The sequence below is a fragment of the Macrotis lagotis genome, chromosome 1 (assembly GCF_037893015.1).
Source record: "Macrotis lagotis isolate mMagLag1 chromosome 1, bilby.v1.9.chrom.fasta, whole genome shotgun sequence".
Classification (NCBI taxonomy): Eukaryota; Metazoa; Chordata; class Mammalia; order Peramelemorphia; family Peramelidae; genus Macrotis; species Macrotis lagotis.
In genome coordinates this window covers 330,344,563-330,370,339 of record NC_133658.1, presented here as the reverse complement: position 1 = coordinate 330,370,339, position 25,777 = coordinate 330,344,563, and the positions used below count along the sequence as shown (strand labels likewise).

At 38.9% G+C, this 25,777-nt stretch overlaps 2 protein-coding genes and 1 long non-coding RNA gene across 5 annotated transcripts in view; 2 read left to right on the top strand and 1 right to left on the bottom strand.

Moving 5' to 3' along the window:
• Positions 1-470: 470 nt before the first annotated feature.
• On the bottom strand, positions 471-24,914 carry RBM18 (RNA binding motif protein 18). The gene is made up of 6 exons (XM_074211646.1): positions 24,574-24,914; positions 22,262-22,380; positions 11,830-11,956; positions 9,651-9,737; positions 5,765-5,850; positions 471-2,707 (listed from the first exon to the last, which is right to left on the bottom strand). The coding sequence occupies exons 2-6, from the start codon at positions 22,372-22,374 to the stop codon at positions 2,548-2,550; spliced, it is 573 nt and encodes a 190-aa protein (XP_074067747.1). The 5' UTR covers positions 22,375-22,380; positions 24,574-24,914; the 3' UTR covers positions 471-2,547.
• Positions 6,760-10,887, top strand: LOC141505645 (uncharacterized). The gene is made up of 3 exons (XR_012473653.1): positions 6,760-6,903; positions 7,358-7,575; positions 10,409-10,887. It is a non-coding gene; the product is annotated as an uncharacterized LOC141505645 (long non-coding RNA).
• MRRF (mitochondrial ribosome recycling factor) overlaps positions 24,512-25,777 on the top strand; it is a 53,169-nt gene continuing 51,903 nt past the window's right edge. The window contains exon 1 of one of the 3 annotated variants that reach the window (XM_074211645.1): positions 24,512-24,821. The gene's annotated coding sequence lies outside the window, so the exon portion shown is untranslated. Of the gene's footprint in view, positions 24,884-25,777 lie in introns of all 3 variants that reach the window. The other 2 variants (XM_074211643.1, XM_074211644.1) reach the window with 2 other exon arrangements.

Sequence of the window (25,777 nt, the reverse complement as noted above, 5' to 3'; positions counted from 1 at the left end):
AGCTTAAGAGATCCCGGAATATACACTGCTGGGAGTTAAGACTAAGTGCTCTTCCTTTGTAGCCTGGAATTTATGTGTACAGGGAAAACTAGGCTCAATGGACCTCATTTCTAACATTTTTGACCCAGCAGTAGGGAGGAAAGAGACCCCAGGCTGGACTCGAGCCCGAATTTCTAATCCACATGTGCTGTCTTTCCAGCAGCAGGGTCCCAGTTAACACCAGTTCATACTCTTCCTGTGTGGTGTAAAATTAAGACCAGTGAATTTGGGATAGAGAATCTGAGTTTGAACTCTGCCTCTGCTCACCAGGTGTGAGCTTGGTCAAATCACTTACCATCTTGACTTCAGGTTCATCTTTAAAATTAAACTAGACTGACTAGATGATCTTTATGGTACCTTCCCAGATGATCTTTTTTAGGAAGAAGTAGTTACATTTGAGTTGAGCTTTAAAAGATGGCTAAGAAGATAAAGGATATGGAAGATGGAATGGGAGTATTGGGGGTAGGGAGAGACAACTTTAGTTTCACAATCTTGATTCAGTGACCCAAGAGAAAAAAGAAACTGTTGATAACATTGCATTTATTCATATAGAGAAATAAGAGTTGCTATAAATCATAACATTGCCTTCAATACAAATAAATAGCTCTGGTTTCTAAAGGAAACAGCTCTATATAATTCAAATATTCTCAAAATTCCTATTAAAAATAGAAGACTGATTTGCACTAAATAAGTCTTAAATCATCCCAAACCTGCTGGGGATACCATCCATAAGATAATGATCAAGCAAGCCCTCCCATCTTTCTGAATAGGAAGGGATATCACTTGCACTAACAAGATGTCTTTACTTAATTGCCAATATGTGCTACCTAAAGATAACTCAAGAGACATTAACTAGGAAGCAAACAACCTCCCTCCCCCAACTACATAAGATTTCTTTAAATCTAAGTACTTCCTGAAACCATACCATGATGCAGTGAAGTTGCCAAGAAGCTTCATTTCTGATATTCAAAAAATATAGAAAGGCTTGTGTTGCTTTAGAGAAAGAACATGCTTTATTATAAAGAAGTAGGGGGTACCTCTTGACCATAAAGTTAGATGTCACCCTAAATAAATCAGTGACTTGGAGGAGTGAACAAGCTACTCAATGAAATAATTGGCCAAAATTTACCCCAAATAACTAAAACTGTGGTAGCAGAAACACCATCCCAATTGGCTTCATGGTTACTCAACTTGCTAGTTTATATCACAAAGACTTCAAAGCCAAATAAAATAGAAAATAAGGTTGGTGCTATATATATGAAACTTTAGTATATTTACCAGAAAACAGGCTTTCCTTCAAGAGATTACTTCTAAACAAAGGAAATAAACCCAACTTGTATTATAGACTGTATTCTAGGTTGAGAGGTTAAAGTATAGCTTATTCAGACCAATACAGTAAATTTTAAGTCATATAGCACTTCTTATCAAAGAAAATTCCTAACGGGCCAATGACTGAAATACCTATTATACAAACTCCGAACTCCTACTCCCTTCCACTTTCCTACCCAAAACCCCCTTGGCCCCACAGCACAGCTCAATCTGTTATTGAATTAAGAATGACAGATTAGGAGAGAGGATGTTTGTCAATGTCTTTCTTGGCCTTCATCTTTGCTAAAAAGAGCTATTTCATTTTATTCCTCACCTAGATGGCCAAAAAGTAATTCTGAAGAAGGCATTTTCGTGTTATAAAACTCCCTTGGGCAGACTTCTAAGTTTCTCATTAACACTCTTAAAGGTTTTACTAGCTCATTATGTTAAATATTTTTTTAAAAAAGCTGCATCCCTAGCTTGACCAAAGGTTTTCTAGACAATTGTTGTGGTGGAAAAACATTGATGTCCTCTAGATTTATCTCCTTTAAAATGGTTTTCAGACATCCATTAAACTTTCCTATTTGGAATTTAAAACATGAGAAAAGGAATGCTTAAATAGATTAAGGAACTGCTTTTTGGAAAAGAACTTTTTTTCATTTATCTGAGGTATTTCCATACTACAAAACTTTAGGGACACCTCTGAATACAATTAAAAAATAGAATAACAAAAGTAGTCTCTGGTCACCTTCCATCACTGTTCTTGCTGGTGCCCGTAGATGTTGAGGTCATTTAGGCAAAGCAGAATACAAATTTTTCCACCCCACCCTATCCCTACTTCTTTAGAAAATGATCACTTTGACAAATTTCATTTTCTTGGTTACAACAGTCAGCTTCTCTTTGTCTGGTATATTGAATAACATTTTGGGATTCACAAAATGCAAGCAGTTCAGTCAACTAGAGTATCCCTGTGTTCAAGTCAGAGTTCTGGATGCAATCCAATTTATTCTGGATGGGGTTCAATTCTATACATACTTTGGGCAAGGAGTAGCCATAAGAAAAGTTTAAAATGCCATGTTACAAAACTCTAACACTGTGATTGTGCTCTTGAATAGTACCATTTAAATCTACAAAGTACAAAGGCAGAGGATTTTAGGTGTATAAAGCAGTTTTCTTTGCTGCTACAGCTCTTCCCAACCATCATCTTCGAGACTTCCAAGCAGTTCTCGAGTAAGGACTAGTCCTTTTTTTATCTGGTGGTTTAAAATAAGAATAGACAGGGGCTGCTGAATACTCGGCATCAGGGTTTTCAGCCATCATTTTCAGCTTGGCTTCGATTGCTTTTATCTTTGCACTGACGCTGGAAAAAGAGCAAAGAGTTTGTGAGTCAGTGATATGATAATAACAATAATAAGAGCTATGATTTTTATAATACCCCAAATTTATAAAATGCTTTTATCACAGAAGGTATTAGTATCCCCATTTTAGAGATATAAGAAATTGAAGCAAAGAGAATAAAGTGATTTGCCCAGGGTCAGGCAAATAAAGAGGGTAGTATGGTGTAGTGAATAGATAATTGGGTTCAAGTCCTACTTCTTACATATAAGTAGCTATCTCAACAAGTTACTTAACCCCTTAGTTATCTAAGCACAGGAACTTCTTCCTCAAAGGGAGTTCTTCAAATGAAAAGCTTCAATTCCTAGTCCAAGCAGGTACTGAAGGTCTAAATTAGAGCCTCAACAAAGGTGTTGGGACTGCATTCTTCTTTTCATCTTATTTTAGCTTCTGCTAGTTGGAAAAAGGGACTCAAATCTTATTGCTTCCTCTCAGTGCACATGTGTGTAGAGGACAATACTAAGGCTAAAATCCAAGTGAAGTTCTGGTTTGGACATTTAAAAGTTTCATAATCAAGATTAACTCAGCTGTCTGTTCTAGGTCTCAGTCTTCTCCTTTATAAAACAGGGATAATGACTTCTCTTTGACCTACTTCTTTTTTATTTTTAGTTTTTGCAAGGCAATGGGGTTAAGTGGCTTGCCCAAGGCCACACAGCTAGGTAATTATTAAGTGTCTGAGGCCGGATTTGAACTCAGGTACTCCTGACTCCAGGGCCGGTGCTCTATCCACTGTGCCACCTAGCCACCCCATTCGAACCTACTTCTTAAGGTTGTTGAGGAAACCCTCAAGTCCTTGGAAATGTGGTGCTTATTAGCAATGGAATCTTTGGATAGGAAGATTTCATATAGGTATATGCAAAACTAGATATTATTAGAATAGATTATACTGCACATGTTTTTTGACCTGGGAGTCAGGAAAAATTGAAAGTGCAGTTAGCAAAACAATAGTATCATGAATAGATGATCAAAGACAATAACTGTTGATCAAATGCAGCAAGAGAGATAGAATGCCATTATCTCTTGCACCACTGTCAAAAGTAATCTTCCCTATAGAGGGACCTGGTTGACTGTCCTCTACTTAAAAATCTTCAGCAGCTCCCTAGTAAAATTCAAACCACTGGCTTTGTTAAGCTTCCAAATGAGATGAGCCTACATGGAGAGAAAACACAAACTTGTTGAATTGAAAAAAAAATTTATTATAAAAATCTGTAATATGTCTGCTAAAATCCATGGGCAATTCAGGGAATGTCAATTTCCTGGAACTTCTGCCACTTGGATTCCAACTATAGGCAAACAATTCTCCGTAAATATACATAGGTTTTAATGAGAGATAAAAGTTGATGTTTTCTGTATAGGAAAAAAGTCATGGGATAATTACATATTACTGGGAAAATGTGGGAAATATATGGATAACAGCACACACCAATATTGCTTTACAGTAAGACAAAGTATTTCCCTGGTAACTGTTTAAGTGGTAGATCCAGGACTCCCAATTCCTGGGACTGTTCTTTCTCTTTTATCTTGCTTTCTCTCTATAAAAAAAAAATCTAAAAGGCGAAGTAAATATGAACAATTGGGGAGACATTTATGAGAATGATCTTTTTAATAGGAAGGCCACAGGACAGAGGTTTGAATTCAAATTCTGCTCCTCATCAACTATGTGATCTTAGGAATTCAGTTTCCTTATATGTAAAATGAGTAACTTGTTCGATCAAGCTGTAATTTAATTCTATGATACTAGAAAGCCTAATATTTATACAGCATGTTTGTAGTTTATAATGTGCTTGATGGAAGCTAGTAAGTAGCAGAGTCAATACTTAAGTTCAGACAACAGCAAGAAGTCCAGGACAGAGGAGTCAAGGATAATGCTGAGGTTATGAACACAGGTTACTGAATAAGACAGGGCTTCTGACAAAAATGGAAGTTTGGAAGAGGGTGGTGGTTAGGGAATTTTGGATATGCTGACTTTGTTACTATTTCATTTGAAATGTCTGATATCCAACTAATTAAGTGAAAATGAAATACAGACATCTTTTCCTAAGAATTTGGCTAAGAAAAGGGGGTGAGATTAATATGAAAGTTTAAAGTCACAGAAGAGACCATTGAAGATTTTTTTAGAGATGAGGTGATTTAAGAAAGTTTGAAAGTAATAGGAAAGGAACCAGTAGTTAAGAGGGAGGGGGTGTGATTGAAATTTCAATCTGATAGGATTTGGCATTGGCAAAGAGAAGGGCCTTTTTCAGAGCCTAGGGGCAAAGAGGAGAGCTGTCAATAGGTTCTGAGATCCAGAAAAGGGAATGAAAGGCTCTTGCTGAATCTCAATTTTCTCAGCAAAATAAGAGACAGGGATATGAGATATTTAAGGAAAAGGCTTGGAAAGGTTTTTGTAGGGGAGTAAGAAAGGGAAGCAATTAGAAAGGAATAAATGGATTAATCTGCTTCACTTAGTTGGATAAAATACATTTGTAATGTACCCAGTCAGCATGGTTGTGTTACTTCCTCCAGTTCCAACTGCCAGTATGTATGTAGGCATGGAAACAACTGAAGGTAGGAGAAGGCCAGGACCAAAATTTGACAAGGGATGGGAAATGATAGGACAAGGGGCTGGGGAAATTTCAGAATAGAGGGCAGTATAACATTCAACTAGCTAACAACAGGGTCAAGGCTGGAGAGAGAGAGGGAGGGAAGTGAAACTAGAGCAAGGCTAATATTGTGAAAAATTACTGAGGGGAGGTAGTTTAATGATAGGAAAGAGCCTAGAATTAGAATGTGAGGCAATAGGAAGCTACTGAAGGTTGAGTGAAGTGCCTAGTCCTGAATTTCGGGACTACCAATTTAATTTCTATGTGGAAGATGGATTGAGAGGGGGAAAGAGTAGACACAAGGACATTGTTACATTCATTGAACATCAACAAGAACAGGAAGAGAAGGTTTACTTTGTTATGAGCAATGCCCAGGAATATCAAGACAGACTATGAGATGGGGATGACATTCTGTGAGACTCTTAAATATAAAGTCTTACCTTAAGTTGGACTGAGTGGGTTCAGTGCTTGATGATGGCTCAAGACTGATTGGAAGGATTTTGTCATTCTTGTTATGATCATATCTCTAAAAATAAGATAAAATTTTGACAAATGACTAGGTTATATAACACTAATATTAACTAGCATTTACACAGTGCTTCAAAGTTTGTGAAGCACTTTACACATATTTCATCGAAGTCTCACATTTCTGAGATAGGTACTATTATTATTCTATTTTTAAGTCATCTGACCAGGGGTACACAGCTAGTGTATGGAGTAGGATTTGAACTCAGGTTCCCTTGACCCCAAAATCCAACATTCTATTATGCTCACCTTGCTTTCTTTAATTTGAATCCTAAAACTAAGAAATAATCAGCACATATACTAGTTAAACTTAAAATTCTTTCACATTTTGACTAAGTGTAAAACAATTAATTGTTCAGGCTCCAAACCAAGTTCAGAAAAAAAGATGAAAAGTTGATTTTACTATGGGCTGCTTCTTTTGGTACCAAGTTTTACTTTCAAATTGACAGATATAAATAAGCCAATATGCATATCTCTTGTATTCTTCACTTAAATTCTAATTTTATTGTTTCAACTTTATTACTGCTACACCTGGATTCTCTCCACATTCACTTTGTCTGTTCACAGCTTGCCTCAAAATCATGGTCAGAAATGTTAAGCTTGGAATTTACCTAAGTTTGTGGAATCCTGCAAATCTCCACTAGTTTGAGGTATGTGAGGAGACATAGGAAGAAGGGCTGTAATTATTGATCTAGAAAAAGTTCTAGGGTAAGAGAAATCAAACTGTCAGAACTGAAAAGGCCTTACAGAAGAGAATATTCTGAGCTAGAAAAGACTGTAGAATTTTACAACAGGAAGAGACCTTGGAACATAGATGCTGGAACATACATTGTTACAGAGACAGTAACAACGACAAAAGAATATTGGAACACAATATGAGCTCTTAGAAAGAATCTCAGAATACAGCATGTTAGTGCAGGAGGTCTCCGAAGGGGTCATGGAGCCTCAATTTTCTTTGTCTGACCAGCACTTAACAGAGTTTCTTACACATAGTAGATGTTTAATAATGCTTGCTGAATTGAATTTTTACAGCTTGGGAAACCAAGGCTCTGAGGTAAATTTCTATGTGAAACTAGGCACAGTTTTTCCATGAATGGTAAACATAGTATGTTATAGTAGATAGTACTGCTGGACTCAGGAGGTAGAAATGGTTTAAATCTGGTCTTTTGATATGTATGTCCCTTACACGATTGTGGCTACTTCATTTAACTTTTCAGGGCACCTCAGTTTTCTCATCTGTACAATAAAGGGATTGGAATAAATATCTCTGCTTTAAGTTTATCTATGATCCTCCAATGTGAAAACAGTAAACCAGGAATTTTTTTATTGTAGAGAGACAATGCAGAAAAAGCAAAGCTGTGAAGCAGAGAAATGATAATTTCCCTTGTCTGCATTTTTCAACAGGATGCAAAATATGGGCATAACCACCAGTTCAACAAATGTGCTCTAATATTTCTCTGAGGAAAAAAGGCACCCATAGATTTTTCTGTTTTTTTTATTCCTTACAGAGAAGATATCAGTAATGCCACACATGACCAGAAAAGGAGGTGGGTTAGTCATGTAGTTAGTGAGGGATAACAGATATACAACCTTAATGCTGCACTGCTAACCAGGAAGAATCAAAAGGACAAGAGGAAGACCTTAAGCTTTTTTGGGTTGATCCTGTCAACAAGAAGTCATGGATGAGACCTACATACAATTTTCACCCATTCAAAGATGAATTCAGGTATGTAACAAAACGTTTTTTTCAATGAGAACATTCTATGATAAAACTGAAATCATTAAGGATCTGCTCTTAAAAAGATATGTTGGACTCTATGAAAGCTGAAAATATTCCTAATTTTCAAAACTTGTTTTTCAGCAGAATTCTCTCAAATTAATACTTGGTTAATTTGGTTATCTAGTTAACAAGGATGATTTTCTTTGCAGTTAAGCTTTGAGAGTGAATAAAATGATAGTTTTTGATGAGTCAACTAATTATCCATTTATTCAACAAACATCTTTTATAGACCTATTTTATGCAAAGCACTGTACTAGACCTAGTGGAGAAAACAGAAAAGTCCTAACAGTTTAAACTTCGATCATGCTTTATGTTTTACAAAGCACTTTCTCTATGAGAACCTGGGATTTGTAATACAGGTATTATATTACCTGCATTTAACAGATGAGTAATACCTGAAAGGTTAAATCAACTGTAACACAATTAATCTCGGTCACAATTTGGACTTGAAATTAGGAGATTCTGATTTCCTTTTTTGGGTTTTTCCCCCCACAGGGTAATGGGGTAAAGTGACTTGACCAAGGTCACACAGCTAGGTGATTATTAAGTGTCTAAGTCTGGATTTGAACTCAGGTCCTTCTGACTCCAGGGCCAGTGCTCTATCCACTGTGCCACCTAGCTACCCCACTTGTTGTTGAAGTCAGAAACTGACCTCAAGTCTAGCGGAAAGTTTTCAGAATAAAGAAACACCACTGAATTATAGAACTATAGATCTATATAATGATTAAGCTAACAATGTTATACATATATATCTATACAACAATAGCTATTAATATGAATTCTAGAACTATTTGTACAGCCTTAGAGATCCCTTTTTTAAATCTTCTCCAAAAAATTAGCTTTTTACTATCTTTGTTCTAGCTAACTCCAAAGGAAGCTGTTCCAAAGGACAATCCTTAGAGTTCAATTCCTGGACGAATTGCCACATTTTGTTATTTAGGGGCAAAAATAGAAATATTAAAGTCCCATGTCACACTCTCTAAAATAATTCTAAAAGGCATTAAAATAAGCACATATAGGTGTTTCACATTTCCTTAGGAATAATTTGCTTTCCAAATTCTTAAGAGCAAATAACCACTTGGTGGCCAAAATATAGGAAGGATCTAATAAGGATTCCAAAGTAGAATGGGATGCCTCGAAAAAAGTACTTTCCTATGATTGGAGGTTGAGCAGAAGTTGGATGATTTGTTGAGGATTTATAGAAGTGATTCCTGTCCACACGTGAGTGGTCAAGATGACCTATTAGCAGACTTCCAACCTTCAGATTTTATGAAAGGAGCTCATCTTTATACAGCATGAGGCAGTACCAGAATGTGAAAATAGTATTGACTTGGAGACAAAAGATCTGAATTTTGACTGACAGCTGCTAGTTATGCGACACAGTACTAGTTACTACAGTTCTCTTGTCAAACAATGAAATACTCATTTTTTAAACAGTATATATTAAAAAGTATAGACTAGTAGATAAAGGGACAGTTTTGAATCCAGGAAGATATGGGTCCAAGGTCTTATCTCTGACCAGTACAGGCTATGTGATCATGGGCAAGGAATTTAACCTATCAATGCCCCAGGATATTCCTTAGTGGAGAGCTTTCATTAATTGGACTTTTCCATAGGAATAACACCACAGGAATGGATCAAAAGCAAAACAACACATGGGACACTGAATCTGAAACCGTTATCTCCTGATTCCCATCTAGCACTCAGTCAACAAGTATTTATTAGGTGCCTGCTGTGTACTAGGTACTATGCTGAGCACTGGGAATACAAACACAAGATAGTCCCTACCCTCCAGGAGCTCACATTCTAATGTTGAGAATGGCTCAGTGAAGAGGTTAATGGAGGTCAGGAAGCATTCTGAAAGAGGAATGAATGGCTTGGGCACTCTCTTTATCTGTAACAATAACTGGTTAGTCTTGAATGACAGACGATGTCCCTGCTATCAAAGTGCCTGACCATTGTTTTCAGTCTCTTACAGCTGAGATGCTTTTATTTTTATATTTCTGTTGAATGGAATTCACCTTGACTTGGGCATGTGCCCACCGTACCACCAGCTTCTTAGACAGGGCCAGTTTGCCATTGAGACACTGGATTGCTTGCTCTGCTTCCTATACAGGAAAAAGACTCATGTTAGTAAACAAAATAAATATAGGTTTGGTGAGATGTGTTCTCACAGGTTGACTTCAATCTGGAGAGCTGAAGATGACTCTAGTAGAAATGCTTTTAATAAGCAACTGAATAATGGCAAAGCGATACAGTGGAGAGAGTACTGACCTGAGACTCAGGTTCCCTGAATTCTAGCCCAGGCTCTGCTGCTAACTTTCCAAGTGACTATAGGCAAGTTAGCTACCCTGTCTTCCCTCACTCCCCCTAGGCCTGAGGTTCCTCATCTGTAAAATGAAGGAATTGGATTAGTTTCTAAAATTCTTTTTGGAAGTAACATTTCTTACTCTAAGGTCCCTTTTAGCAATGAAAATCTAGGCTTCAAGGTTATATCAAAATGCACTGCTGTGCATGCATTTTTATCATGAGGCCCTTCATAGATTACAGGTCAATATTTCCTGGAAGGCCAGGGAACTCTGTCATTGCGCTGGACCCATACTTTGCACTCCGTGTAGTAGTCCTTTCAGATGCTGCGGGAGTCAAGGAAACTGTGGGCAGGAAAAAGCAGGAGTCAGTCAAGGAGACTAAGCAAGAAGGTGGTTATGTGAGTCAATCCTTGCACCTGGGTTTCAGAAACAAATGCTTTCAACTAATGAAAACACCCTTCCTTTTCTAGGAGCAAAGAAGTTGAAAGGAATTCCTGAACCTGGATATTAGCTGGCCTAGGTCACCCCCAGGAAACCTGGCTCTATGTTCCTGCTCTACCAAACATCCTTGCCCAATCTGTGTTGACCAAGTTAAGATCTGAAGGGCAATCAGCCAAATGTGGATTTCATGTATGTAACTGGGGATGAAAAAGCTACTGAGTGAAGGGAAACTACTGAGAAAGGAATCTGATAGACCACAGAAGAGTTTTTTTTTTTGTTTATGTCTAAGTTCTAGCTTCCTAGGTACTTCCTAAGTACCTTCTACAACTTGATCAAGTCTACTCTTTCCTGCTCCATCATAGAGCAGATGTGGCTAGATGGAAAACCAAGGGAAACTTTGTTTTTCATTTCTACTTTATACTGTGAATGAACATGAAGAAGTGTTGGGAAGTGGTAGAGCATACTGTACTGAAAATATGGATTTCATTTATTACTTATATGGAAGTTGTTTCTTATCTACTATCTCATTTTATAACCCTAATTAGTTGTAAAAAAATAATCAAAATGAAGGGGCAAAGAGGGAAGGGTCATGGTCTAGTCACATGGTTAAAATGATCAATCACAGAATGTATTGTTGAAATAACCCTGGAGATCATCTAGAATACCGCTCATTTCACACAAGGGAACACTTACTCCTGGAAAGGGAAGATGACTTGCTCAGTCTTGGACTCTTACTTAGGTCTCAGATTTCCAGGTCAGAATTCTTTATACTACACCACACTTTTATGTAAACTCCTCTGAAAACTAAGATGGTGCTCTCTCCAGCTTCCTTGCCAAAATGGAGGCTGTTTTCAATGATTTCTAATCAAGGAAAGTACCCATCACATTCTAATATATAGGAAAAGTCAAGAAGAGAACGAGAGTATATTACTTTTAGAAATAGCTGCAAAAAAGGTAATTCTTCTTTTTCAGTTCAGTTTACTCAAAACATTACTTATCAAAGTCCCTTGATATGATGCAGTATTTCTAATTGTAAAGATCTTGATCAAAAGTCAGCCCTCTTAAAGGAATGACAATTTAATATAAGGAAAAATAAGTATCATGATTAAAATTAAGATTGTTTCTTGCTTTCCACATATTCACATTGTGTATGTTCTTAGAGGGTTTGGGGATAAGGAATGAAGGATGAACCAATCTTTATAAAATCAGGTTGTAGGTGTCCTATCCTAAAAGCTCTAATAATTCAAGACCCAAGAGCAAAACTAGATTTGTTGGTTGGTCCAAAGGGATGAAGAAGATCATCTGAACATTGGAAAAGTTGGGTTTTTGGCAAACTCTAATACCCTCTAGAAAATAGGTCAGTAGTCTTAGACATGGGGCCTAAAATGTGTCCGTGCAGGAAGTGAATGAATTAGTTTCAATGAACACACTGGAGAGACAGCACAGGTACCTGTTTGGTTTCAAAGTTGACAAAACAGTACCCTCGGGGCTGTCCTTCCAAAGCACCAGATTTGTGGAAAAGAAAGTCAAATTGCTTTACTTTGCCAAATTTCTGAAGGAGTTTGAGGAGGTGGTACCTGTTGAGAGAAGAATTAACAGTCAGATACACTGCACAAAGAATATGCCACACTTTGGCTAGCTACTTATTATGAAATGGAAAAGGCCAAAGGGACCGAGAGGAAGATCATTTACTCCACAAATGCACAATTCTAATAACCTTAATTCACTCTGGTAGTCTATGTTTCTGAAGTGCTTTCTTCATGACAGATAGATGAAGGAAGGTGTGAGAGAGTACAAAGAGGCAAAGGGCTAGGTTCAAGTGAAGACTCTGCCGCCTACTGTCTAGGTGACCTAAGGAAAATCATTGCTGTTTTCTGTGTTAATTTCCTCATGGAAAGGAATTTCCTAAGTGCCTATTATGTGCCAGGTATTGTGCTAAGGTCAGAGCTACAAAGACAGAAATCCCAGGCCTCAAGGAACTGACATTCTAATGGGAGGGAGACAGTCTGTATCCTTAGAAGTCAGATACACAATGAATAAAAGATAGTTTGGGGAAGGAATCACTAGGATGTGGGAGAAGAACACTGGATTTAGAAGAGGGAGAGAACATGGGTGAAATTCCTGGGTATTATTAACTACACATTTAATTGTGAGCAAGTCACTTTTTCAGATTTAGTTTCCTTCATTTGCAAAATGGGGGGGGGTTGTTGGGCAGAATGATTTCTAGTCCCTTTCTGCTATAAATGTTAGGATTCTATTGAGGTATTGATTATATAATCTTTAGCTCTGATAGTTTATAATTCCAGTAGTCCAAGTATTCTCATTTTACTGAGGGGGGTAAAACTGATTCAGAGAGGTATGGCCTAGTTATTGATGCTACTAAGCTTTGGAGTCTGAACTTGAACCCATAACTTTTGATCCTAAGACCAGTCCCACCACACCCTTAACATTCTACCCTGCCCAAAGATGTCTTATTTTGTTTGGCAAACAAAGTTGTTTGCCTCTACTTGGAATCATGACTAAAATTATTGTAGTTCTAACATAAAAACAACCCCCTCCCCCAACCTGCAACCGACAGCTGTCTGGCCTACAAGCTCCATTTGTTTTCCTTTTGGACAAGAACTCAAAAATAGTGTTGATTTATTTATTTTTAATTTCTTGGCAGTGGAGTGATATTTGTAAATAACTACAATACCACCAAGAACAAAACAAAATAGCTTCACTCTCCTTCACACACTGCACCCCTCCCCCGCCCCCAAATTTTCTCAACAGATAAGGGTTCTTCTAAAAGTCCAATCACCATCAGTAGCATTTCCATAATGGTGTGAGTTCTATTCCCTTGTGTCAATGAACACCAGGACAATAGTGAGCCCCAAACTGAGTGGCTAGCCTGATGTAGAGCTAGGGAACAGTGCCAGTCTCTTTGAATCATCCTTAAATAATTAGCCAGATACATGGGTTGCTGAAGAGCTAAAATCATGGAGAGCCAAGGAAGAAATTCAATCCAGACAAGGGTGTTCACCCCACAAGCTCTTGCTTGCCTCTTCTACTCCTCCACCCCTCTCTCTGGACTCCTTATCCAGAAACTGTTTGGTTTCTATAGAGCTTTTTAAGTTATTCAAACAGATGTGGCCTCAACAGGTTGCCTCGGCCAAGCTCAATTTCCACTTCCTGTCATCTGATGTTGAGGGTGAGACAAACCAACAGCTCTCCCATTTCCTTTTCCGCTGGTCTTCCTCCTGGCACCCTCCACACTATTCAAACTGAGAGTCAAGGCTCTCTCTAAACAATGCCGTCCCTGGGATACTAAAAAGGTATCAGACCACATGCTAAATCTGTTATTACTGGGAATTCTACCCCATAGGGAGCTAGTAATGTTGTCATAGCCTCATTTATGTTCATGTTTTTTTTCTAGGCAAAACTCATAAAAAAATGGTTCTTAAGTAACAGTCCCTTTAGGGAGGGTTAGAAGATACAAAATAGAATTTTGTCCTTTGCATAATCTGACACTGATATACATGAACAGCATGCACATTTCCTTGAGTTCCCAAGGGGCAAGAAGATATAACACAGGCCTAGTACTGAATTTCAGGCTCCCTAGGTACCCTGCTGCTCCAAGTTACCTTTTCCAGCCTAGTACAGTATTTCTTTTCACATTCTACAATCTAGTCAATGGACAACAGTCTAGTTTCTAATCAGGCTCTGTATTTCTCTACCTCTATGGATTCACCTAGGCCACCTTAAATTTTGGGGATTCTTTCCTTCAACATTCAGCTCAAATGCTTTTTCCTCTAAGTCGTCACTGTTTATTAGGATAAAAATGAGCTTGTTCTCATTTTTTTCCTAGAGCACTTTCTCAGGACCTCATTACACTCAGTTTTCTATTTTGCTTGTTTGTTTCCTTCAATCTACAAGTAGATCATAAACTCCTAAGGGGATTATATCCTTTTTGCCTTTGTTGGCCAGTGCCTTACAATGATTCTACACATAGTAGGCACTTGGAAGTGGTATTAATCCATCCTTTCAGGGTATTAAGCAAGAAAACACAACTGTTAACATCTCTTTTCTCAGTTACCCTGAGATACCTGTTGGTGAGAATGTGGTAGCTAAGTTCCTATGAAGAAGGAAAGGGTTATTATAGCCACTAAGTAGAAGTGGTGGTTTTACTCATTTTTCTGGAAAGGTGAACTGAATGTGGAGTTTGCAGATTGCAAAGAGGAGCTATAAATGGTTTACCTTTAAGCTTCAGCCTCTATACACGATGCCCATTCAAACTAGTCTATCTACTCTGTGACCATGATTGTATAATGTCAGGTCAAATCAGTTTGTTTTTAATGTTTGTAACTGACCCAAGGGCTACTATAGGTGGGTCATCTTTTCTTTAGCTCTGTTCTGCTTAGTTGCAGGAAGGTAAGGTGACGGGCATTTCCTAGGAAATGAATTTTATTCTAATCAGAAAGAAACATGCCGACAGATTCTTCTTTGAAAAGTGGTAACAAACACATTTTGCCCAAGGAATAAGACCTTAAGAGTTCAGGAACATCTGTGAGCTCTATGTCTTTCAACTGCTCCAGGATCCTTTTCTTGTCTGATTATTTCTTGAAATTATCAGAACATGGAACAAAAGGAATTAACTGTTTACCATTTGGCTTCCTGGAGATGGGGACTGCAAACCCTGATAGTGGACAAAGCCTGAAGAGGCTTATTCTCACATCTGCAAGCACTTCTATCTGCTGATGAAGTGGAGAGGGGGGAAGGGGAGGAGAGCTCATTAGTCATCAGAAACTGGCTCCATTTAATGAACTGTGGTCATCACATTATTTAACTATAGAATTATAGCAGAAGGAATCCAGCTCCTTAGAGAAAGGCTCTCTCACCCTGTAGTCATAGTCATCTGTCATTCTACTGGCATTTTTTTCAATGTACAATTGTAGGGCTAGATGTAGAAGTTTCTGTGATATTGTACAATTTGAGCTACAGTATTAGCCCCTACAAATTCTCACATATTCTCTGGCCCAACCAAACTGGATTCCTTGTTGACTACAGAGCACAGCCTCTACACACACACACACACACACACACACACACACACACACACACACACACACATTTTTGGGCTTCTTGGCCTCTGCTCCCCTTGGACCCCCCAAATCAATGCCTGCTAATATTGTTCTCTTCAAGGCCTAACTCAAGTGACACCTCCATGAAGTCCTCCGTGATTTCTGATGATGAAAGATGATTTTTTTCCTCATGTGATTGCTTTCATAGCACTTTGAATTCTATTTATATTTTATTATGTCATATCTGTTCAAATGGATGAATATAAAGGTGAACTTTTACAAGTATGAAGTATAAAAGCCTTTATACATGAGACCATTTCAAACTATTGCCTTTCCAGGAACTCTACTTTGCTGCAGTTATATAATGTCATGTCAAACTAATTTTTTCTTTTTGTTTTGGTATATTTGTAACTGATCAAAGGCTATTATAAGTGGGTCAGCCTTCTTCTTATTGGAAAGGGATAATATCTTCTTAATTATATTTCTCTCAGACCCTGTCTCAGTGTGGGGCTATAAATGGCAATACTGTGGAGAAGCTGAAGAATGCCAGGGCATGGAGTGGAGATTTCTGGGTTCAAATCCACCACATTCAAAAATGCTAATCTGAATCACATTTTCCTCAATAAAACAGGGATATTATGTGATATTAGAGAAGAGTATGGGGAATTATGTGTCAGACTATCTGGATTTGAATCCTGGTCCTGAAACTGATTACTAGGTGACTTTGAGAAAGTTTATTTTAACTTTGCTGGGTGTTAGTTTTCTCATACATAATGGCCTCATTTTCCTTCATTTCCTGAACTTTAAATTAAAATTTCAACTGCACTAAATCTTTTGGGATACCCTATGTACACACAGACACAGGACAATATATCTAAAATATACAAATGGATGATGAAGTTTTGGGGGAAATAAAATTAAGAAACTGTATCTATCTTCTCACTTCATTGAATATTTGGAGGATTAGGGGTATGAAATGTTTATTCTGTCAAACTCAGTTGTTACAAGCAGGGAAGAGGGAAAAGATCATAGGATCACAGATTTGGAGTTAGAATGGACCTTAGATATAGAAGACAACCCTAAGATTTTTTAGATGAAGAAATTAAAGCTGAGAGACCCAGGGTCATACATATACTAAGTGGCAGAGGGGGTTTTTGAATTCAGATCTTTCTAGCTCAAACTCATGTTTTATCTATTATGCCATCATGTTCAGAAATAAACAAGACAGCAACAAAGAGAAGATAAGATTTTACAAAATATTTTGAGAGGTCCCTAGGGTGGGTGGCTGGGGGTAGGAGGTATTTTCAATATTGGGGATCAAAGAAAGCTTCATAGAGGCAGCAGCATTTCAAAGAATAGTTTATAAGTGACTTCTGAGGTCATTCAGTCTCACTCAAAATTGAAGCATAAAGATCCTCTACAAGAGAGGTATCAAACTCAAGGGTCCTCAAAAGTCCCTAGCATATCCAAAATCAGATTAAAATGCAATTGGGAAATGTTTAATGAAATAAATAAAAATACAATAAAACATAGATAATGTTAATTTGTGGATTAAGTCTATATGCAGGTTGAAGGGATCTGTTTCTATTTGGGTTTGACACCATTGCTCTAAAACATCCTCTAAGTGAACCATTACTGTAAACGTTCCAAGGAAAGAATATTCATTGCTTTTTGGGGAAGCTCACTCTAATTTCGAACAGATCTGATTATTAATATGGTCTGTTTCTTCATTGAGCTCAAATCTGTTTCCACTGTAATTTTCACACACTGCTCCTAGTTCTGCTGCCTGGCACTGAGCTAACCAACTTAGATTTCCTTCTTCATATAACCTAGACATGAAAAGTTTGGGTAGAATTTCAATAGGGATTTGAGGGTGGAGCTTAGGGGACTATCACTGTCATTTTACAGACCAGAGTTTATAAAATATGCTAAAATAATGACAGGCAGGGAGCCAAGACTCAATGAGGAGGAGTATCTGTCATGGTTCATGTAAGAGAGAAGGAAGAGGTGTGGAAAAGTGCAAGGATATGAGTAGGGAATCAAGATAAGAAGGGGATGTGGAAAAAAGATTGCAGCAGGAATCAGCCAGTGATTTGTGGGTGACAAGGGAATACTTCATGTAGGGCAAAATTCAGTATGAAGCTCAAAGAAAGTATCAGCAGGAAAATCTGGGAATGAATGAATATAATTAGGTCAATCAGGCTCTAATTTGCACAGGTGAATAAGTAATTAATATGGAATGGAAGGAAGGGAACTAGTGTGCAAAAGTAACAAATCTGCATCACTGATGCTAGCTGTTATAGTGGAGAGGGACACTCAGCAACTCAACTTTTGACCTAAGTGAATTGGCAAACACCCATGGGGCTCTTCTTGTTGGATATCAGGACACCTTCAGAATAACTCTCACTGCATGGAAACTACACTAGACTACCCTTTGGATTTCCATTCATATGGTTAGAATAGGGAATGAGAAGCATTGAGTATGTTGGAAAGAGTTTCTCTCATGACAGTCATTAATCAAAAGAAAACCCCCTAACAAAATTCTGACTAAATAATATATTAATTGAACTAATAGGTCAATAAAGGACAAGAAGAAATAAGGATAAGAAATAATCAGATAAAAGGAAATAGAGTCATAAGAAACTTAGACACCCTCTAGTTCAATCTTGTTTTACAGATGAGAAACCAAGGCCCAGAATGAAGCAAGAAGATGCTTCAGGTGAGAGTAAAATGCATAACTAAGATTAGAATTCAAGTTATCTGACTATGTCTAATGTGCTTTCTCTGAAACCATTTTACATCTCTGCATCCATGTCAGGGTCTTGATAAATGAAGTTAATAAGCCACAAGAACAATTGACATTGAAACTACCATGGCTTTTATAGTGGTTTAGTGATAACTAAGAGCAAGCTACAAGAAGTTAAATCAGAAAGGCAGCATAGTGTAGTGTTAAGAACAGCAGGGTTGGGGTGGCTAGGTGGCACAGTGGATAGAGCACTGGCCCTGGAGTCAGGAGTACCTGAGTTCAAATATGGTCTCAGACATTCAATAATTATCTAGCTGTGTGGCCTTGGGCAAGCCACTTAACCCCATTGCCTTGCAAAAAAAAAAAAAACTGAATCTGCATTTCATTTTTTCAAAGCTTAGTTCCAGTGCTGCCTCCTTCAAAAGACATTTCCCAATTCACTCTGTTGTTAATGCCCACGACCTAATCAGTATCATGTTTTATTTCCTTAGTAGAATCCCATTTTCTTGAGGGCAGAGATTGTTTTACTTTTGTCTTTGCATTCTCAGTTCAGATGCTTAGTAAGTATTGACTGTATTTTCTTGCCATTATATATATTTGAACTCTCCACTCCCACTTTACCATTTCTAGGAAACAGAGCTTCCTCATGTCTTATGTAATTCTCTTTAAAACAGTGCAGGTGTCATCTAAAATTTATGTTATCTAATCTCAATTGGGTTATCACTGCAGCAAGGCAATCCTTTATCCCCTCTAGTTGATTCTCCTCCCACTCATCACAGCAACTCTTCCAAATATTATCTTCTCTTCTCAAGCCTTCCACATTTTCTCATCAAAAAATTGAGGTCATTTGACATGACCTTTCTTCTCTACCCATCTCACAATCACCTGAAATTAGCACGATCAGGCTTCCTGAGAGCAAGGTTTTTTTTTTTTTGTGTGTGTATGTCTTTCATCTTATCCTCAGGTTCAGCACAGAGGTATTCAATGAATACTTGCTGATTTGGCATCACTCCTCACACAATCCTCTTTTACTCTAGTTTTTAATTAAAAAAAAAACAGCCATTCTCCTTCCAATGGCAACCCTTTTATACTTAACTTTTGATCCTATCCCTACCCCCCACCCCCAACGGGCCCCATTATCATGCACATTATCCTTTAATTTCTCCTGGATCAACTAGCTCCTTCTTGCATGTCTATAAACAGAATATACCAATATAGAACTTGTAACACACTCCTCCTTTGAAGTTCCCTATTCTTTTCAGTGGCAACATCCTTCCCATTACCTGGGATTTATAACCTTTCTGCCACCTTTACTTTCTGTCATTTCAACTCTCCAACTAGTTTCCAATTCCAAGTCTTGTTTCTATCTCAACAATCTCTCCTGAAGTTCTCCTTTTTTTCTCTACTCATACTGCCATCAGCTTCATTCAGGTTCTCATTCCCTTTCCCTGAGTAGTGCAATAACTTCTAGTTGATCTCTTTGCGTCAAATCTTTCCCTTTTCTAAACTATCCTTCATACAATGGCCAAAGTGATTTTGTGAAGCACAGGTCTGATCATGTCACTTTCTTACTTCACCTGTCCCCTTTTACATTGAGGATAAAATATAAATGTTCTGCAAAGTTCTTCATAACCTTGGCTGCATGCTCTCATTTCAGTCACATGACCTTACCCTGCTCCACACTTTACAATGTAGACAAATTGGCTCTCATGCTGTTCCTCAAACCTGACACACTGTTTCCCAGATGTTCCCCTCTTCCCTGCTCCCTACCCCCCCTTGTTATCTATGTTCTGAATGCTCTCCTTCTCCAGGTCTAGCTGTTAGAATCCTGGTTTTCCTTCTATGAGAGACCCTTTTTTGATCCCTTCAACTTTGAATGCCTGCATAACTTGAGTTATTTTGTACATCCTTTGTATATACTGATATTTGTGCAATATTTGTCAATAGCTATTTGAAAGGTTGTTACCTGGCAGATGGGATTAGCTTTGCTCTGGATGGCACCTAAGGGCATAACCAGGGCCAATGGGTGGAAGGTAAAAAAGAGGCATGTGAATTGAGGTTTACAAAAGGACAAACTTCAAAAGTTGGAGCTATCCAGAGTTATCTGAAAGTCGAATAGAGGACTGAATGGAGGACTTCAAGGAAGATCTTGAGAACCATGTATTGCATATGTTACAGTGCAGATTCTTGGGTTGACTAGATAAAGCTGAAGTCTCTAGAAGCTCTAAAATTCTATGGCTGAAAGCACTACAGAAATGAAAATGGATCCTGACTGATGAACAATCACTTCCCAACCATTTGTACTTTTTGATCCTGGCCCAAATCCTGACTATAGTATGGTCATTTCTCTTTCTCCTTTTTTTCATTCTCCTTACTGTTGAATCTTTTTTCCAATGAGAGTGGTTTCCAATGAGTATTATCTGAATTCCTTTACAGGAGCTGCCCCACTCAAATCATTAACTATCATGACAATCAAAGGGTCCCTTGGGGGGGGGGGGCAAGGTCCCCTCTTCTTCTTGTCTCCCCAGGGATATATTATACCACATGGAACACTGGAAAGAACATTCACTGATCTAGAAGTCAGGAGAGTTGGGTTCTAGTGCTAGTTAAGCTACAACACCAAGTCATTTTTTATCTCTGGGTCTCAGTTTTCCCCCATCTGCAAAACAAGGGAATTAGATCCTATATGGTTTCTCAAATCCTCTCCAATTTTATGCTCTAAGGCTCTTTTCCAGTTCTACCTTTTTTAATGTTCTGTATCCTAACAATATAATTTTTTTCTGTTTTATACACAATTATGAATTTGTGTAATGAGATCCTTTTCCACTTGATAACAGGAATACATATTTCTAGAAGAATAATTCATTCCTAACTACTGAGAGATAAATATTAAAAACAGTGTACCTTTTCCTGAGTAGCAGAAATGGGGAGAAAATCTTTAGCAAGAGTAACATAACATTTAAAAAAAGTTCAGTAACATAAATAGATTACAAGAACACTATCCGAAGCCATATCTCCCAACTCAAACAAAAATTCTAGAATATATTTAATTTCTCCAAGAGAATGATTATATCAAGAGTGGGAAGAGTAGGATACAGGGAAGAAAGATGTATTAGTTTTTGAAGTTTATCAGTTTCAAGGATCTTTGAAGTAAAGATCTTTCAATGAAATAAGAATTTGCTACAGAGTGCCAGTTGGGATGCATTGTATGGTGTGGAAAGAACATTTTATTTGGTATCAGAAAACCTGGTTGCGAATTTTGACTCTGCTACTTACTAGTTGTGACCTGGGATAAGCCACTTCATCTCTTTAGGCCTCAGTTTCCTCATCTGTAAAATGAAAAGTTTGAACTAAATGACATCTAAGGTTTATTTCCACTTTAAATCATAATGAACCTATATTTTAAGGATTTCTATCCTGCTGGCTTGACACTGAAAACTTCAAATTCATACAAAGAGACAGGATTAAGAAACATGCCAAATGTATATTAAATCTCCAAAGCTTTTGGGGGTTAGTGCTCAGAGGAGGAGACACACCCTCAGAAAACCAAAATGTTTATTTTTCTTCAAAAAATTCATCAATAGCCCATTTCTTCCTTCTTCTGTTCCCTTCCCCTGTTGCAATTTCAATTTTACAGTCTATACTTCAAAGAGTAGAGCAAATGCTACATCTTCTAGGAAGTCTTTTCAACTCCACCACCTAGAAAGATTTTTTTCTTTTTTAAGATCTAGTATTTTATACTCTGCTTATGGGTTTACCAGATTCAAATACATGGTTGTCAATCACTGATTTAGAGCTGCAAGACATCTTACAGGCGATCTAGTCCAACTCCCTCATTTTATAAATAAGGAAGCTTAGACCCAGATATGCAAAATCTATTAATTCATATTCACATTTCAGGGCCCTATTAGGTGCAAACCCTTTGAGGGCAGAAATTATTTATCTTTGTGATCAACCAGTGTCTAAGAGTGTGTTCTGCACACAGCAGGCTCAAAACTCATTTACTGAATGAATTTCTTTTCTTTACATTAAAATTATCAATGATAGTTTTTAGGAGAAAGCCATTTAGTACTCACTCTGTGATCTTGGGATCCAGGTTGCCAATCCACAGCCGATGTCCCTCTTGTAGGGAACCTTCTGAAAGGATAGATGCATTCTCCAGAGGAAGAGTTTTGGTTTCTGCCTCCATTAATCCCTGTGGAATTTCAGATGAAACAAGGGGAAGATATTCAGTCTTCTGAAAAACTAAGACTAATTGTATTTTTTTTTTGAGGGAGGTTGAGTAGAGGTGAAGGAGAGAGATCGGGGAAATCTCTGCATTCCTGATCCTTTTGGTAAGTTCCTTTAAGATTAGTGTCATGGAAGCCAAGGATTTAGTCCTAGAAGAGGCTTGAAAAATCACTGGATCATTAATCAGAGCCTTAAAGGGATGTTAATAATCACTCAGTCCAACTCTCTTCTTTAAAAAGAAGATGCAATCATAACGCCAGAGTAGAAAATGTCATATAGTCACATGGATAGCTTTAGCATTGGAATTTGAACCCAGGTCCTCTGACTCCTATCTCCTTGTCTCCCCAGGGATATATTATATCACATGGAACGCTGGAAAGAACATCTATTGGTCTAGAAGTCAGGAGAGTTGGATTCCAGTGCTAGTTTAGCTAACAGCCTGTGTTGTCTATCACCAAGTTCTTTTTTCCCCCATTATAATATATTGCTTTCAGAACGAGGTGATAAGACCACATGACTTCCTGAAGTTCTCTCTTGACTCTTAATAATAGTTTATAACTGAATAACAACAGAATTTAAACTTGCTGTTTATCATATGAGATTAGTTGAGTAGTTAATTTTTAGTTCAACAAGTATCACTCAAAACAAATGTAAAGCATTTGGTGTGGGGATTTGAGGAAGGTTCTTCTAGGTGAGACAGTATACTGGGACATCTGAAGGAAAAAAATAAAAAGCATCTGTTAAATATTTAGTATTTCCCAGGCATTTTTACTAAGTACTAAGGCAAAATAGCGTCCCTGACTTCATTCAACTTTTATTCTAATACAGAAAGACAATACGTCAATAGCTATGTACAAGATATAATTAGAGGGGAGGCTAGGTGGTGCAGTAGATAGAGCACCAGCACTGGAGTAAGGAGTACCTGAGTTCAAATCCAGCCTCAGACACTTAATTACCTAGCTGTGTGACCTCTGGCAAGTCACTTAACCACATTGCCTTGCAAAAAAAAAGATATAATTAGAATGGATGAAAATAACTTTAAAAAATAAAGTTTTAGGGGTGGCTACGTGGCACAGTGGATAGAACACCGGCCCTGGAGTCAGGAGCACCTGAGTTCAAATCCGACCTCAGACACTTAATAATTACCTAGCTGTGTGGCCTTGGGCAAGCCACTTAACCCCATTTGCCTTGCAAAAACCTAAAAAAAGAAAAAGAAAAAAAAGAAAATTTTAGCAACCTGGAGGTGGGGGGAAGAACCAGGAAGAACATCCTGAAGAAGTAAATTTTGAATTGAGTTCTTTGAAACCTTTAAAGGAAGCCAAGGATTTAAGAGTCGGAGGTGAGTTGAAAAAGCATTCCGGGATTTGAGAACAGCTATTGCCAAAGTACAAAATGTTGAAGAGGGGAGCAAAGTGTATCAAGTCTGGAAGGCAGGAAGAGGCCAGGTTGTGAAGAATTTTATATCTAACCAAGATCTTTACATTTGATCCTACAAGTTAATAGGGAGTCAGTGGATGTAAGAAATAATCACCCTTGCACCTGCTCTTATCTCGGTCCTTGAAATATCCCATATGTAAACCCAAGGGTTTACTTCTTGATAGGCCTTAGGACTCACAAGCCATTTCTGTAAAAAGGAGCCCGACAAGTTCCACATTTCAGACAAGAAGGCCTGCGGTACTCAGCAGAATGTAAACTTAATTTTTTTTTAACTTTGATCTTTTTATCCAGAGAGCCTGCACCACACCGGCCACACAAGCAGGCGAGTAAACCCGATTGGAGAGTAAAGTGGTTTAGGGGAAACTGTGGTTGGAGATGGGCATCTTAGGGATGGCTGGGCTGAAAACAAACCCCAAAGCACGAGGATGATGAGCGGGCGGGCCAAGGCCGGTGCCCGCCGTGGGCCGCCTCGGGCCAGGGCAGTGTAGGGGAGCACATACGTGACGTAAGCACGGGCAGGCGTGGGGGCGGCGGGAGGACAGGACGTCCCTCAGAAATGCTTGGTGCACCGAACTGAACAAAGGGCGTAGAGGTGGCCGTGGCGGGGGGCGCCGCCATCAGCGGGTGCGGGAAGAGCCGGGGAGAGGAGGGCCAGGCTGGGGGGGGGGGCAGCGAGGCCGAACAGGAAGGACGCGGGAGTCCCCGGCGGGCCTCGACTCACCCTCTGGGCTCCGGACCGCTCCCTCGGCTGCTCCCGCCGCCAAGGCGGCCGCGGCGGCTCGGGATGCCACCGCCCGACTCCAACCGCCAGGCCCGGACCCCGACCTCCCTTCCTCTCCTCTTGGGCTCCGCCGCAGCGACCGGAGCTGCGCCTGCGCAACTTGCGCCGCTTCGTGACGTCACAGGCCGGCGTTGATGACGTGCGAGCGGCGCCGAAACCCGTTTCCCCGGCAGCGGAAGCCACGGCCGGTGAGTTCGCGCCGCGGCTCGCCTCCTCCTTTGGGCGGGTGGAGTCACGGCGGAGCCAGAAGGTTAGGGACGCACGTGCAGAGGCCCGAAGCCCGCAAAGGGCAGGCTTCAGGGTCCGCGGCGCTCTCGCGCCCAAGCTCCCGGCCTCACCCCCACCCCCACCCTCCGACCCCAGAGAGTGCGCTTGACCTCTGCGTGAGGGGCGGAGCTTGTCGCCCCAAAGTGAGGCTGGGCGTGTGGGTGGGGCTTCGGCATTCTCCCCGCGGGGGGGCGGGGCCTGTCAATCAGTGTTTTAGACTCAGTTGTTGACCGGGAAAGGGAAGGGTTTTGTCTCCAGGCCCACAGGTTTGTGCCTAACCCGTAGGGTGGAGAAGCGGGTCTCCAAAACAGTCTTGAAAAACGGAATACCATGAAGGGCTTTTGTTTGTGCCTTTTTTTAATTTGATTTTTTGCAAAAATGCAAGACATTGTGTCAAGTGACTTGTCAAAGGTCACACAACAAAGTATTGTGTTTGAAGTTATATTTGAACTCAGATCCTCCTATCAGTGCTCTCTCTGCTGCCTCTGCTTGGAACTTTGAATATTTACTGTATTAGAAATTCAAAGAACATTTTTAAGTATTTAATTTGTTTCAAAATAGTGTGAATAAATAAACCTCTTAGATACTAGCATAAATAATAGTGCAAAATAACTATTTGCAAAACAAAGTTTAGTGAGAAGAATGGCATTGTTTTACATATTTTTGCAACACTAACGTCTGGCTTAATAGAAGACAGCTGGGTTCTTATATCTACTTCACTCAGCCTGCTGGAAAATGTTATGGTTATAGTATAGGAAGAACGTCTTTATATATATATATATATATATATATATATATATATATATATATACACACATATATATATATATATGTATATTTGGGAAAAGGAAGAGTATTTTAATAGGAAATTAGCATC

Coding starts and splice junctions, on each gene's coding strand:
- RBM18 (XM_074211646.1), bottom strand. CDS start 22,374: ATGGAGGCAGAAACCAAAACTCTTCCTCTGGAGAATGCATCTATCCTT. Junction 9,738..11,829: donor TCAACTTTGAAACCAAACAG/GTACCTGTGCTG, acceptor TTTCCTGTATAG/GAAGCAGAGCAAGCAATCCA. Junction 5,851..9,650: donor GGGCACATGCCCAAGTCAAG/GTGAATTCCATT, acceptor TCTTATTTTTAG/AGATATGATCATAACAAGAA.